General features: G+C 50.2%; 1 protein-coding gene across 1 annotated transcript in view; it reads left to right on the top strand.

The window, feature by feature from the left end:
- Positions 1–10,065, top strand: part of SPTLC1 (serine palmitoyltransferase long chain base subunit 1) — a 53,960-nt gene extending 43,895 nt beyond the window's left edge. The window contains exons 12-15 of the mRNA XM_053907746.1: positions 447–501; positions 3,807–3,924; positions 7,167–7,240; positions 8,684–10,065. Coding sequence (XP_053763721.1) covers positions 447–501; positions 3,807–3,924; positions 7,167–7,240; positions 8,684–8,777 — 341 coding nt within the window. The 3' untranslated portion in view covers positions 8,778–10,065. The remainder of the gene's footprint in view (positions 1–446; positions 502–3,806; positions 3,925–7,166; positions 7,241–8,683) is intronic.
- The last annotated feature ends 2,167 nt before the right edge of the window (positions 10,066–12,232 follow it).

The following is a 12,232-nucleotide window of genomic DNA, read 5'->3' as shown; positions in this document are numbered from 1 at the left end:
GTCTGCGTGCACATCGATTGGCTTGCTTGTCAGAAGGCCCAGCACGAGTGCCTCTTGGTCACATGTTTTAGTTTTTTAATTTTCCGTGAATGAGGTGAAAACGTCCAAGAAAAGATAGCAAATGGTAGTATAGCGTCTTCTCTTTTATCAAATCGTTAAGGGTCCAGAAATAAGTACTATATCTGTACCCTTTTATTCTTAGATTATTTATAGACTCCTGATGGGAACGAGAGCCCTCGTTCTGTTGCGGGAAACCTCCCCCAGCTTGCGCTCAGAGTGGGCGAGGAGGTGAGGGCGGCACGCCGAGACCGGGCCGGGGCCTCCAGAGGCGCTCCTGTCTGGGGGGGTGGCCGCATTTTAAGTTGATGAGCTTGAACACTAAACATCTTTAGAGATACGTTTAGATTAGTAATATCACATCTTCCAAATATTTTTTTTTCACACAGGTATTTTTTCAGTGTTGAGGGAAAAGTGCAAACGAATCCATAAAGCTCTACAAGGGTAAGTTAACTATATTTTCAATGAACTGAAAGTCTGTACCACGTTTAAACAACTAGTGAAAAATTTTGAATGTCACCTCTTTGGTTTTGAGTGTATTTAATAGGCTTGGATCAGTTTGACTCGCGGCTAAGAAATGAGGAACTCGGTTCTTTCAAATTTGTGAGCCTGAAACCAGAGCATCGTTTTGTTGTTGTTTTATTTTATTACTTATAATTTGTTGAGAGAGAGCACGCACAAGCAGGGGGAGGGGCAGAGAGAAAGGGGAGAGAATCCCCAGCAGGCTCCACGCTTAGCGGCAGAGCCCAACGTGAGGTTTGATCTCACAGCCATGAGATCGTGACCTGGACCGAAATCGAGAGTCGGACACGAAACTGACTGAGCCACCCAGGTGCCCTGCTTTGTTGTTGCCTTAACGAACCGTGACTTTGTTTTTCTAAAGGGATACAAGCTAATTAATGCGATAGCAGTATATAAGGGACAGAGGTGAAGATAAGCACCAAACGCGCTTCACCAGTAAGAACTCGGGTCAACATGGAGAATCTTTCCTCGTCTGTACGCATAAATGATCTCATTATATGCTGCGTCATTAGATGACAGTGGGTGGGTTCATATCGTCCATACTTTTTAGAAAATTATTAAGGTTTATTTTAAGTGAAGAAAAACAAGTGAAATCGAAATGAACCATAGGAGTGTTGGCTTGTGTCTGTCTTAATGACACAAGAGTAGTTCTTTAAGGTTGCTCTGGCGTCAAGAAAAAATTCAGGTAGGTGACGCCTCCAGGCAGAGTTCTGGTCTTACCGAAAATGATCTCAGTCGCCCAGGTGTTTCCTTTTGTCTTTCCCAAGGTGGAAACGTGTCTTTTCAGTCATGAAAGTCCCACTTACTGCCAGATGTGGGAACTAGAAGCTTCTCTAAAAGGAAAGGACAGTGAATGAATGAGCAGATCGCGGCTGTTGCAGATGAAGTAGGGGCAGAAATAATTACCGTTCTGGGTGTGTCTGCACGATAGTAACAGAAGTTCTTCTTGCATGATTTATGGTTGGGAGCCATTGTTCGTGTCGGTTCCAGTTACGTTGCCTTATGAAATGTTAATGTGCCAACACGGCACACTGGAGCCACTGTAGACTCAGGAACACCGACCGAAGTGCCCTTCATTCTGTCCGGTGGTAGCAGTGTGCCCCTTTTGTAAGCCCAGCCCTCCTCCGCCCTCTCGTCTTCTCCTCCGAAGCCCCCAGATCCCTGTCTGCCCTGCGCCCGGTGTTGGCAGACAGCCCGGCCTCACGCTGTCACTCAGACCTCCACATCTTCCCTCACAGACGTGCACGCACGCAGGCATCCACACCGCTCCTCCCTGGTGTGACAACCGGGGCGGGGGCGGGGGGTGGGCTGGGAGGCTTGCCTCCTGCAGTCATAGCTCTTCCTCCGTAAGGACTCGGCGCCTTCGGCCGTCCCCTTTCTGCCGTCACCCGTTCCGAGCGGTTTGATTAGCGTTCAAGCACGCTCTGTCCTCTCTTCTCTTAACTGCCTCTTTCCCGTGACCCCACCTTCCCGCCAGCTGGTAGCCAGTCTTCTCTGGCATTTGTGCTGTGTCCTCATGATCTGATCTCCAGCAGTCTTTCCAAGCTCTTATTTATTCTAGACGTTTGTATCATTCTGTGTGTGATGATGTATGTAGAGGTCCTATGGTCTGCGGCAATTATTCTCTCTTCCTCCAAATTCTTAAACATCTTAGTTCTTTTTTTCTTTCATTGCGTTGTTCTAGGTCGCTAGACATCTTCTGTAATAGTAGTGATAGACATTTTCTGTCATTTCCAACCTAAAAGTCTTTCTTCATTAAGTGTGAAACATCACGGCCGCATGGGTAGCTCAGTTGGTTTTTTTAAAGTACGAAACGTTGCACTACGGGATTTTTTGTAGGTGGTATTGATCAGATTATTCCTAGACTTGGAGACTTTTTTAAAAAATCATAGACTTGTCTCATGCTGAATTTCACTGTTAGAATTGTCTCCTGTTAGACCGTGCTTGCATTCTGGAGTAAACCCCTATTTGATGATGTATTTTTCTGCACTGTGCTGCTACCTGGTTTATTGAGAAGCCTAGTAGCACATATTACATTTAAGGAAAGGAGACCCAGATTACCGGTCTTCGTTGGTGGTCTGAAAGGCCAGTGAAGTTAGTTTCTCGCACCTCCCTTGATACTTGGCACACGGTCATTTCGGAAAGCTCATTGTGTCCTAAACATGTTGAAGGAATCCGTGTACTAGAAAGTGCTTCTTGCGCCCATTATATTCTGAGGGAAAAGCAGATCTTTCTAAGGGAAGCTGGGTAATGAAGGCAATTTAAAACGTGCAGCTCAGTTTCCGACAGTCATATGCCACCATTTGTAGTCAGTCTAGCAGGTGGGTCAAAAATCAAACCGTTATCATCACAGGATAAACACAGACTGTAAATGAACCTGATGTGCGGGTCTCATGACGTCTGTAATAATGATTTGAAAACACGAGATTTCACGCCTAAAGAAATCTCTCTCCCTCCCTGAGAAGCTGCAGATGTCCGTGCTATTAATCCTAAAATGAAGATAATCATAATCCAAGTAAAACTTAACAGTAAACATGCAAATAAGAAAGGAACTTCGTAATCTGATCATACTTCCGGTGGTCAAGATGCAGCGTCTTTAGTGTTAGAACTCATCTCTATCATTTATGAAAGACAAGATAAATGAGCAAGGAAACATTACCAGTCTCAGTAAGTAGTCGTGAAGGAGGCAGAGTAATAGAAAATGACTGTGTAGACGCTTCCCGAAAGGAGCGAATTGGGAGGGAGGCCGCAGGAGGTGATCCTGGGGCCGGACCCGGCTTACTAGCCAGCAGTGGAAGACAGAGCGAGGGACAGGCGAGGAGAGGGCGTGAGGGCCAGGCCTCGGGACCCAGCGGGTGTGTGAGGAGGGGCCGCCAGAGCTGGGGAGGCGGGGAGGCGGGAGCAGGGCCCACGGGCCTCCCCTCCCGGTGGAAGCCTGGGGATGACTCCTGTTTTCTGTGCTGTGTGAGCCAGTGACGTCCGCCAGGACAGGGAGGCTTCTTCCCGCCAACTCACAGCGGGCCCTGCAGGGGCAGGGGCGTCTACACCAGGGAGCACCGCCCGGAGCACGGATCCCTGCTGTCTCTGTGGGATCGGAGCCCCGCCGTGTGACGCCTCCTGGGAAAACCACAGGGTTCTGCTCCGCTCATGAATGCAGACTTCGTAGTTATTTTTCTGCGAGACACCGTTGCACCCGGAAGGGACTTACGCTGTGTGTTTCCTTTCAGCATTTCTGGGCTAAAAGTGGTGGGAGAGTCATTTTCTCCCGCATTTCACCTGCAGCTACAAGAGAGCACTGGGTCTCGAGAAGAAGATGTTAAACTTCTTCAGGAGATTGTGAATCACGTAAGTGTGTAGCTCTACCCCGAGCCCAAGCAGCGTCTTCTGTGTCCCGTCTTAGGAAAGATCTCTTTGCCCCGGGACGCAGCCCTCTTGTGGAACCGTTCTGGTCCCCGGGCCTTCGGGACACATCTGTGCTGACAGGCCGCACTGTATCTGCCCGGTCAGGTTCCGCTCGCGTTGAAGTTGTCGTGTTCTGTGCTCCGTTGTATCAAATACACTTTCCTTGCGCTCTACATAATTAGCCTTCCAGAAAACCCGTTCGCACGGCATTTTCAAAGCCAGGCTTTCATACCTGTGGGTGGGGATGGCATTATGAGTGCTGGTCACAGGTAGCACTGGACAGGCGTCTGGGGTGAACCCCCAACGCAGCTGAGACTGGAACTGGAAAGGAAGAAAGATCGCTTCTTCACCAGGCCTAGTTTGGAGGTTGATTTAAATATCTGTGTCTCCTGAAAGTGATTTTACTACTAATTGTAACTTCATTATTAACTAAGAAATGGCTCCCTGGGGAAGACCACCGGCCCCTTCCCTGGAGCCCTGCCCCCTCCGCCCCCCCCCTCCCCCCGCATGCTGCTCGTGCTCACGCTCGGATGGAAGGGCCTGGGACCCCGCGAGCACCCGTGCTGGGACGGCCCTGCCTTTCCCCCGACTGCAGTGCGGCTAGCATGCGCCTGGGAATGGGGCAGGCTTCTTTCTGCCTTCTCGTCCTGCTTGTCCTGGTGGTCCCGTCCAGGGGCTCTGCCCCGAGGTCACCGGGACGTCAGGATGATGGCTGTTGTCTGTCGTGTGCCCTTGGCTGACCGTGGCCGGGAGGTCGGGTCTCTCCGTGGTGGTGTGGCTGGTCGGTATGGAGAACGGGGCTGAGGCCGATCTCGGCTTCTTAGCTGCCCTCCCTCCTCCAGTGTGTGAAGCCGCCATCAGGAAGGACAGGTCGGTGGGGGGCTTCATGCAGTTGGTGGCCTTCTGGAGTCCGTCAGCTTATAAAACGGAACCAGACCCAGAACGTGAGATCCCCAGCTCAGGGGATCTCAGGAACCGTGTGAGGTGATGAGCAGTCCGGCTGGCACAACGCCCCTTCCCCAGGGCCCAGGTGCCACAGGGGCCCCCCCGGGTGCGGCTCTGCGAACTCGACAAAGACAGACTCTCTTTCACGGGAACCGACCTCCCGCTGGTGCCTCTCACCCCGTCCGCGTTTTTACTGCGATGTCACGTACGTGTGTACGGGCCGAAGAGAAAGGACGGCATCCTCGAGGTTAGGGCTCTTAGAGACGTGCCGCGACACGCTTTGTACATTAAACGCAGGCTAAGTGGATGCCACAGGGAGAGTCAGGTCAGTCACACCAGCTCCATGTGACGGCCCAGCCTGTGCTCTCAGCAGGAGTGCCCGCTGGTGTGATGGACGCAGCCCGGAGCAGCAGCCTGTCGGGGCCTCGAGCCCCCGCGCGGATCCCCCCCCCCCCCCCCCGCCTCCTCCGGCCCCCGCGGGACGGCTCTACACGGGCTTCACGCCGCAGGGCCAGGGCCGCACTCCTGCCACAGGAGCCCCCGTCCTCAGTCTTCAAGACGTTGTGGCCATGGGGGCCTCCTCCTTGAGTCAGAGACACTGCAGAGGGCAGGCGATGGAAGGGGGGCCCGTCCTCAGAACGGAGGAGAAGGCGACAGTCTGCACAGCTCACCGATGCCGGACCCCGTTTGAGGCCCCAGCCGGAGGACATCCTGGGGAGAGCTGAAGGAGAGCGGGCAGGGCTCGGGGGAGGGGCGCGCACACGGTCCGGAAGCCGCATTTGTGCAGAAACGCGGGGTCTTGCGGTGTCTTTGCGTCCCCACGCTAAGCTCCGCTCCACACTCCGTGTTCCGTATCTGAGAGGGATGGTTGTGGCGTTGGAACTCTCACTTAAGCTTTGCAGAACCCGGTTTCGCTAAGTTCTTGTTGAGTTGCCTGACGAGACACTGTTTTTATAAGGAGCGATGGTTTAGGACGTTTCTTAGCCAGGCCTAGGGTCAGAGCCGGTCCGGGTGTTCTCAGGCAGTTAACTTCTCCAAGTCCATTGAGACGGAGCATCCGTATCCGTCTGGCCGCGCTGCCCGCTGCCGTTTCCCGTCTTTCCCGCAGAGGGAGACCCGCCCGGCAGCGGTCGGGACGGCCCCTCTTCAAGCAGACTCCCTCACTGCCCAGCCTGGGAGCAGCGGTTCCTTCCTTGAGGCCACCCCTGCTCTGATTGTCCTGTTTTTGTTTTTTTCCTTAGTTTTCTTAATGCTCATTTACCTTTGAGAGAGAGAAACAGAGTGTGAGCGGGGGAGGGGCAGAGAGCGAGGGAGACACAGAATCGGAAGCAGCTCCAGGCTCTGAGCCGTCAGCACAGAGCCCGACGTGGGGCTCGAACCCACGGACCACGAGATCGTGACCTGAGCTGAAGCCAAGAGTCGGACATTTAACCGACTGAGCCACCCAGGTGCCCCTCTGACTGTTTGTAAATACAATTTGCATACCAGAAACTTCTCTCTTTTAGAAGATAGAGTTGAGGGGCCTTTAATGTACCACAAGGTTGTGCCCCTGCCTCAGCCCAAAATATTTTCATCCCCCAAAAAGAAACCCTGATGAACCATTACTTCGATAGGATTTTTATCCTTAATTTTGAAGGAGTATATTTTAGCTTTGTAAAAATATCAACAAGTGGTTAATGTGTGGAGACGCTGTGCAAAACGTGGGTGACACCAGACTCTGAAGCCTGGTAGCGCCTGGGCAGAGGTGCCCACGGCCGTCAGAGGAGTTGCTGGTACCTGAAGTGTAGGCTGTTGGGCTGTGAAACCGTCCTCCGTTTACGACCAAGTTCAGCTTTGGTTAGTTTACGGGGCTTTGCTGGTACTGTTGCCCTTGTCCTGACTGTGCTTTGTTGAAAATGGAAACCCCTAGTCCTCTGTGGCTATTTAAACGTAAATGAAGGAAAAGGAAAAGTCCCATCTGTCCGTGGCACTGGCTGCGTCTCACTCACAGTGCTTGACGGCCACACGGCCTGGGCCACTCACGGGGCCTCGCAGAGTGAACGCCCGGCAGGAGGTCTGGGCGGAGGCGCGGAAGGTGGCGGGGCCGCTGGGAGCACGTCTGTGGCGTTCCGCCTTCTCGCTGTTGTGACTGGGAAAATGAACTAACCTGCGGTTAAGGATGGCCTTGCAGAGTACCTCCCGTCGGGATGCCCGCCGTGTCTGCGGCCCAGCTCGCAAACGTGTCCCTTCTCTTCACGCAGTGCATGGACAGGAGCATCGCGTTAACTCAGGCACGCTACCTGGAGAAAGAGGAGAAGTGCCTCCCTCCGCCGAGGTGGGTGGACGTTCAAATGTGACGTGACTCTTGCTTTTGCTACTTGAAAAACTCTATAAAGCGTATTTTGTTGCGAAAACGTCTGAAATGCTGCCACAGGATAAGGAAGTGTGTCGCTAAAATGTAGCTCATCCTCTTTCCTGTTCTTAAAGTAGCCATTTTCCGATTTTACCTGTAAAGCCCCCCCAGGACTCGCCGGACCCTCCCAGTTAACCTGAAGAGGTGTCCGCGATCCCAGGACTGGACGGGGGCGGCCGAGGTTCTGATGAGCAGATGTGCGTCTGTCACACCTCGAAGGTGACGGGCTGTGCCAGCCACGTCCACCGGGAGGACCATCCTGAGGGAGGGGCACATCCGGCCGCTGGCTGGAACACCATGGGGTGCATTTGGGAGTGCAGACACTCCCAGACTGCCCAGGGAAAAAGAAAGCAACAGTGGGGAAAATCTAGAGAGGTTCGAGAAACCCTGCGTGGGGGGAGGGCACCTTGACTCTTGATTTACAATCGGCGCTATTCAGTGGCACTTAAAATATAGTCAAAGGAGGTAGACACCCAGAGCATGAAGTGTCAGGGTCACAGCATGAGGTCCGTGAGGTCACAGGGGGAGGGCACGATTCGTTCTGGCCTGGAAGGGACTCGGGCTTCCGAGGGCAGGTGATACTTAAGCCAAGCCCAGAAGATCGAGTGTGTCAGTCAGACTTGTCGACGCCGGCGTCCGGCAGGCTGTGCAGTGGTGTGGAGACCCTCAGGTGCATCTGGGGAGACAGAACACCGGCTTGAGGGAGACGAGAGAGACGCTGGAGAGCAGGGAAGGCCCAGGGAGGACCCGGGAGACTGGAGTCTGAGCCTGTGCAGACTTGGAGGGCCAGACCACGGGCAGCAGCCCTGAATGGCTTAACGAGCCTACCCCGTTCTGATTGCGCCCAGGCAAGGTGCGGTCTTCTGTCTCAGGACAACAGGGTCCCTGCTTGCTTTGTTCCCTCAGTGCTCCCTGCCCAGCACAGTGCAGCTCAGTGCAAGTGCCCAGTGGACCGTCCGGATGTTTGCGGGGGCGGGTGGGAGAGAAGAGGGAGGAGTGCCCAGGAGAGCTGATACTGTTTTGTGTTCAGTTTCCTGAAAACTTAAAAATGTCTGCCTTGCCTCCGAGTATTCTAGAACTTGCACACGACTCACGGAGTTGTAAATGTGAGCGTCAGCACGTAAACACTCCCTGATTTGAGAAACGTGAATTCCTGCCTTGGGCCCGGTGCTCCTCAGGCAGGGCCCCCGGCACCCAGAGCCCCCCACAAGGTTGCAGTCGGGCCTCAAGTGGCAGACTTCTGAAAATGGCCCGTCAGGGTTCGGGCTTGCGGGCGGAGGGTCCCTGCCACAGTCGCTCGGCTCTGCCGTGCCGTGACAGGTGGCACAGCCTCCTTTGACGATTTTCTGTGTCCTTGTTTCTCAGCATCAGGGTCGTGGTCACAGTGGAACAGACAGACGAAGAGCTGGAGAGAGCCGCACGCACAATCAAGGAGGTGGCCCAGGCCGTGCTGCTGTAGGCGGGTCCCAGGGCCAGGTGGGCAGTCGCCGTGCGGCACGCGCAGGCCTCCCAGTTGCCGCCAAGCAACCTGGAAGAGGCCTGTGGGTACCTGGCGGGGTGGCCACCGACCAATCACGTGGGTGTGGACTCGGCGGGCCGCCACGAGGAGGATGCTGGTTATTTAAACACACAGACACACACACACACCCCTAAAAGCCCAGGAACTGGTTTTTTAAGAAGAAAACTAATGACAGCATATAACCGATATTTAAATTGTGCGGTTTAGTACTATTTAAATGTTTTATTATACTAGTATTTTATATTCGTTTGTTGTTGCCGTTTAAAAATGGAGCTTCAGTTTATCTCTTCTCCCTCTAATAGTAATTGTGCGAGCACTCCTAACGTTTCCTAGCAAAGCATCTCTGCAGCATTAAAGCTTAGAGGAGCACTTCACCGTCTAGGACACAAAGCGTATCTGTGAGGATCTAATTCAGCCACGTCTTACGCGGTCTCCATCCTGTGAAGCCCAGTGGTGGCTAATGTGTAAGGAAGCACTCTTTGTGCTGTTGCGACAACCTTTTCATTATATTTGAATCCTAGAGTTTTTATATACGTTTCTAACAGCTTACCTTAGCATCCCTAACTGGAGAATGACTACTCATTGTATTTCCTAAGTGAGCAATAATTTAAATCAAATACTATTTTAGTTTAATATAATTGACCTTCACATTTATTGTGTGTTGACTTCTAATCTGTTTTAGGAGGAGGGTTACTGTGACGATCCCAGAATAGAAATCATGTCCTTGATATTTTAGAATATCTTGAATGTATTCCTTTTTTGTAGAGTGGGTTTGCCTAAGGACATATAACTACTGTCTTTTTCTAAGCGAAGGAAAATTATTTTTATTTTCAGCTTATGAATTCCAAATATCTAAAAATGTGAATGCACTAAAAATAAAATTTTTAAGCTGGACTTTAGCTATCTGTTTTTTCTTGTGCCGTGTGCCACAAGGTAGTGTGTAAATATTACACCGTTGTTTCTTCTCTTAGTAAAGGTAAAGGAGTAAAATTGTTAAAAAAAAAAAAAAAGTAATAATGCCATTTTTATAATATGTGTTCATATTAACAAATGGTCTTCAACATCTTTTTAAATAACATATTTTTTAATGTTTAGTTTCTATTTTGCTTGAGGTATTTCGTACATATGTGCCTTGTGATTGCTGCTGCTTTAAAGGATACAGTACTGTCTTTGGGGGATGTATCTTTTCGTTATATTTTTTAATGAAATAAACCTACATTCCTGATAATCAGTCTATATGCATGTGTAATGTGTTCAACAGAATAGCCTCTGGATTTTCACTTTTCCACCTAGGTAGGGTGGTAGTCTTGGTGTCTGTGTTTAGAAAATATTAAGTACAGGGGTGCCTGGGTGGCTCAGTCGGTTAAGCTTCCAACTTTGGCTCAGGTCATGATCTCACGGTTCGAGAGTTCGAGCCCCACGTCGGGCTCTTTGCTGACAGCTCAGAGCCTGGAGCCTGCTTCAGATTCTGTGTCTCCCTCTCTCTCTGCCCCTCCCCTGCTCGTCCTCTGTTTCTCTCTCAGAAATAAATAAACACATTTAAAAATCAAAAAAAACAAAAGAATATTAAGTACATTTCTTAGTGTCTTTCTTCAGTGTATGTTATCTGGAATTCCCTAGACTTCTATTGATGGGAGCCTAGGCCTCTATGACTACACGTATGCCAGAGCTGTGGGGTTTTTCTTTTAATAGAGAGGGAGAGTGCGAGCAGAGGGGAAGAGGAGCAGAGGGAGAGAGAATCTTAAGCAGGCTCCACGATCAGTGTGGAGCCCGACGCAGGGCTCAGTCCCATGATCCATTTTGACCTGAGCCACAATCAAGTTGGACACTCAACTCACTCAACTCTGGGCACCACCCAGGTGCCCCAGAGCTATCATTTTTATTAGCAGATGATGATAGCAACTTTTCAGCTACTTCTAAAATATTTTGTAAATCAACATCCAGATGTTCATTGCTACTTTTTAAAAATGATAGAAGTGCCTGGGAAAGATGGTGAAAACAACGCATGTTGTCTGACATCAGCCCTTGAAACATAGCAGCAGTTTGAACAAAAACCCAAAACCAAAGTCTTTCTGTTAAAACTGTACAATAACCAGCATCCAGGTACATGCACCACAAAAGAAACATATGCTAGGAACAGTAAACTTGCGTAAAACTGAGGCAGAATGCTGAGAGAAAACTCCCCTCAAACCTGAAGCAGGGCACATATTTCTCCCAAGAAACCACAAGAGGGCTCTGGAAGGCTCCATCGGCGGCTGGGGTGGGCAGCACGGAAACCATTCGGGGACCGTTTTCACTCGGCATCGTCATCCACAGGAGAGGAAGTACCCAAACGACTCCTCCCTTTGTGATGTCTACAGCTGGGTTCCAACTCAGGAAATGTGGGGCTCTGAGCAAGCTGGGACAGAAACGAGAGCGGTATTTCCAATCTAGAACTGCACCAACGGGACTGTATGCTTTTGTTTTATGTACCACTAGAACGGCTCTGTAATATGCCAGTTGTAAGATGCACTTCAGTAACAAGTATCGTCACATGGGTGGAAAAAGTGCATCTTAAAATCTGCAGGATAAGTCAGTGATCTGCTGCTGTGCGGGCTTGATGCCCTCTTTCCTTGTGGATGTAAAACCTTTGTGTCCCAGAACACAGTGTGTGAGGACGATTGTAGCCACCTAGTCTTCCATTATCTCTACCCTTCCAAAACATTGTCCTTATGAGCACATCAAACAAAACCACCCATTACCCACACCCACAGTACGGATTATGCTGTGGAGAATACGTAAACTTTATTTTCCTATCTAGTGCCTAGTAGAGAGGAAAACGGGGTAGGCGGCTAAATGATGACGGAACACACGTAAAGCAAAAAGTCGTCTTCCAGAAGCAACTTGCAAAGCAGAACAAAAGGGGAGCAGCCTTTTCAAGAGATTCAAGGGAAAAAGAAATGTGAATCAAATATCCAGAAAAGCTGTCTTTCAAGTAAGAAGTTGGTAGAAAAACAATTTAAAATAAGAGCTCGGTACTATGTTCATAAACCCTTCTGAGGAATCTGCCAGGGGGAAGCTCCATCAAGTCAAGAAGTCGCTGGGGAAATGAGAAGAATTAAGATAGTAAACTAAGAACTATTCAACACAGAAGAAAGCAGTAAAGGACAGAGGTGCAAAAATGAATAGCAAAAACCCAACCATATAGAGAATTACGTTCAAAGGTAAATGGACAAAACATTCAAAAGGCTGAGGTTAGCAGGCAGACTAAATTTTTTTTAAAAAACCTGTGCTGTCTATAAGAAACTTCACATTCAAAGACACAAGTAATGATGAAAAGTATGCCATGCAAACAACCGTGAAAGAGCTGGAGTGGCCTGTATCAGTATCAGAAAGAACTTTCAAGAACTATCACT

This window comes from Panthera pardus, unplaced genomic scaffold (assembly GCF_024362965.1).
Source record: "Panthera pardus isolate Hobbes unplaced genomic scaffold, ASM2436296v1 HiC_scaffold_20, whole genome shotgun sequence".
Lineage (NCBI taxonomy): Eukaryota > Metazoa > Chordata > Mammalia > Carnivora > Felidae > Panthera > Panthera pardus.
This window is presented reverse-complemented; position numbering and strand designations above follow the sequence as displayed.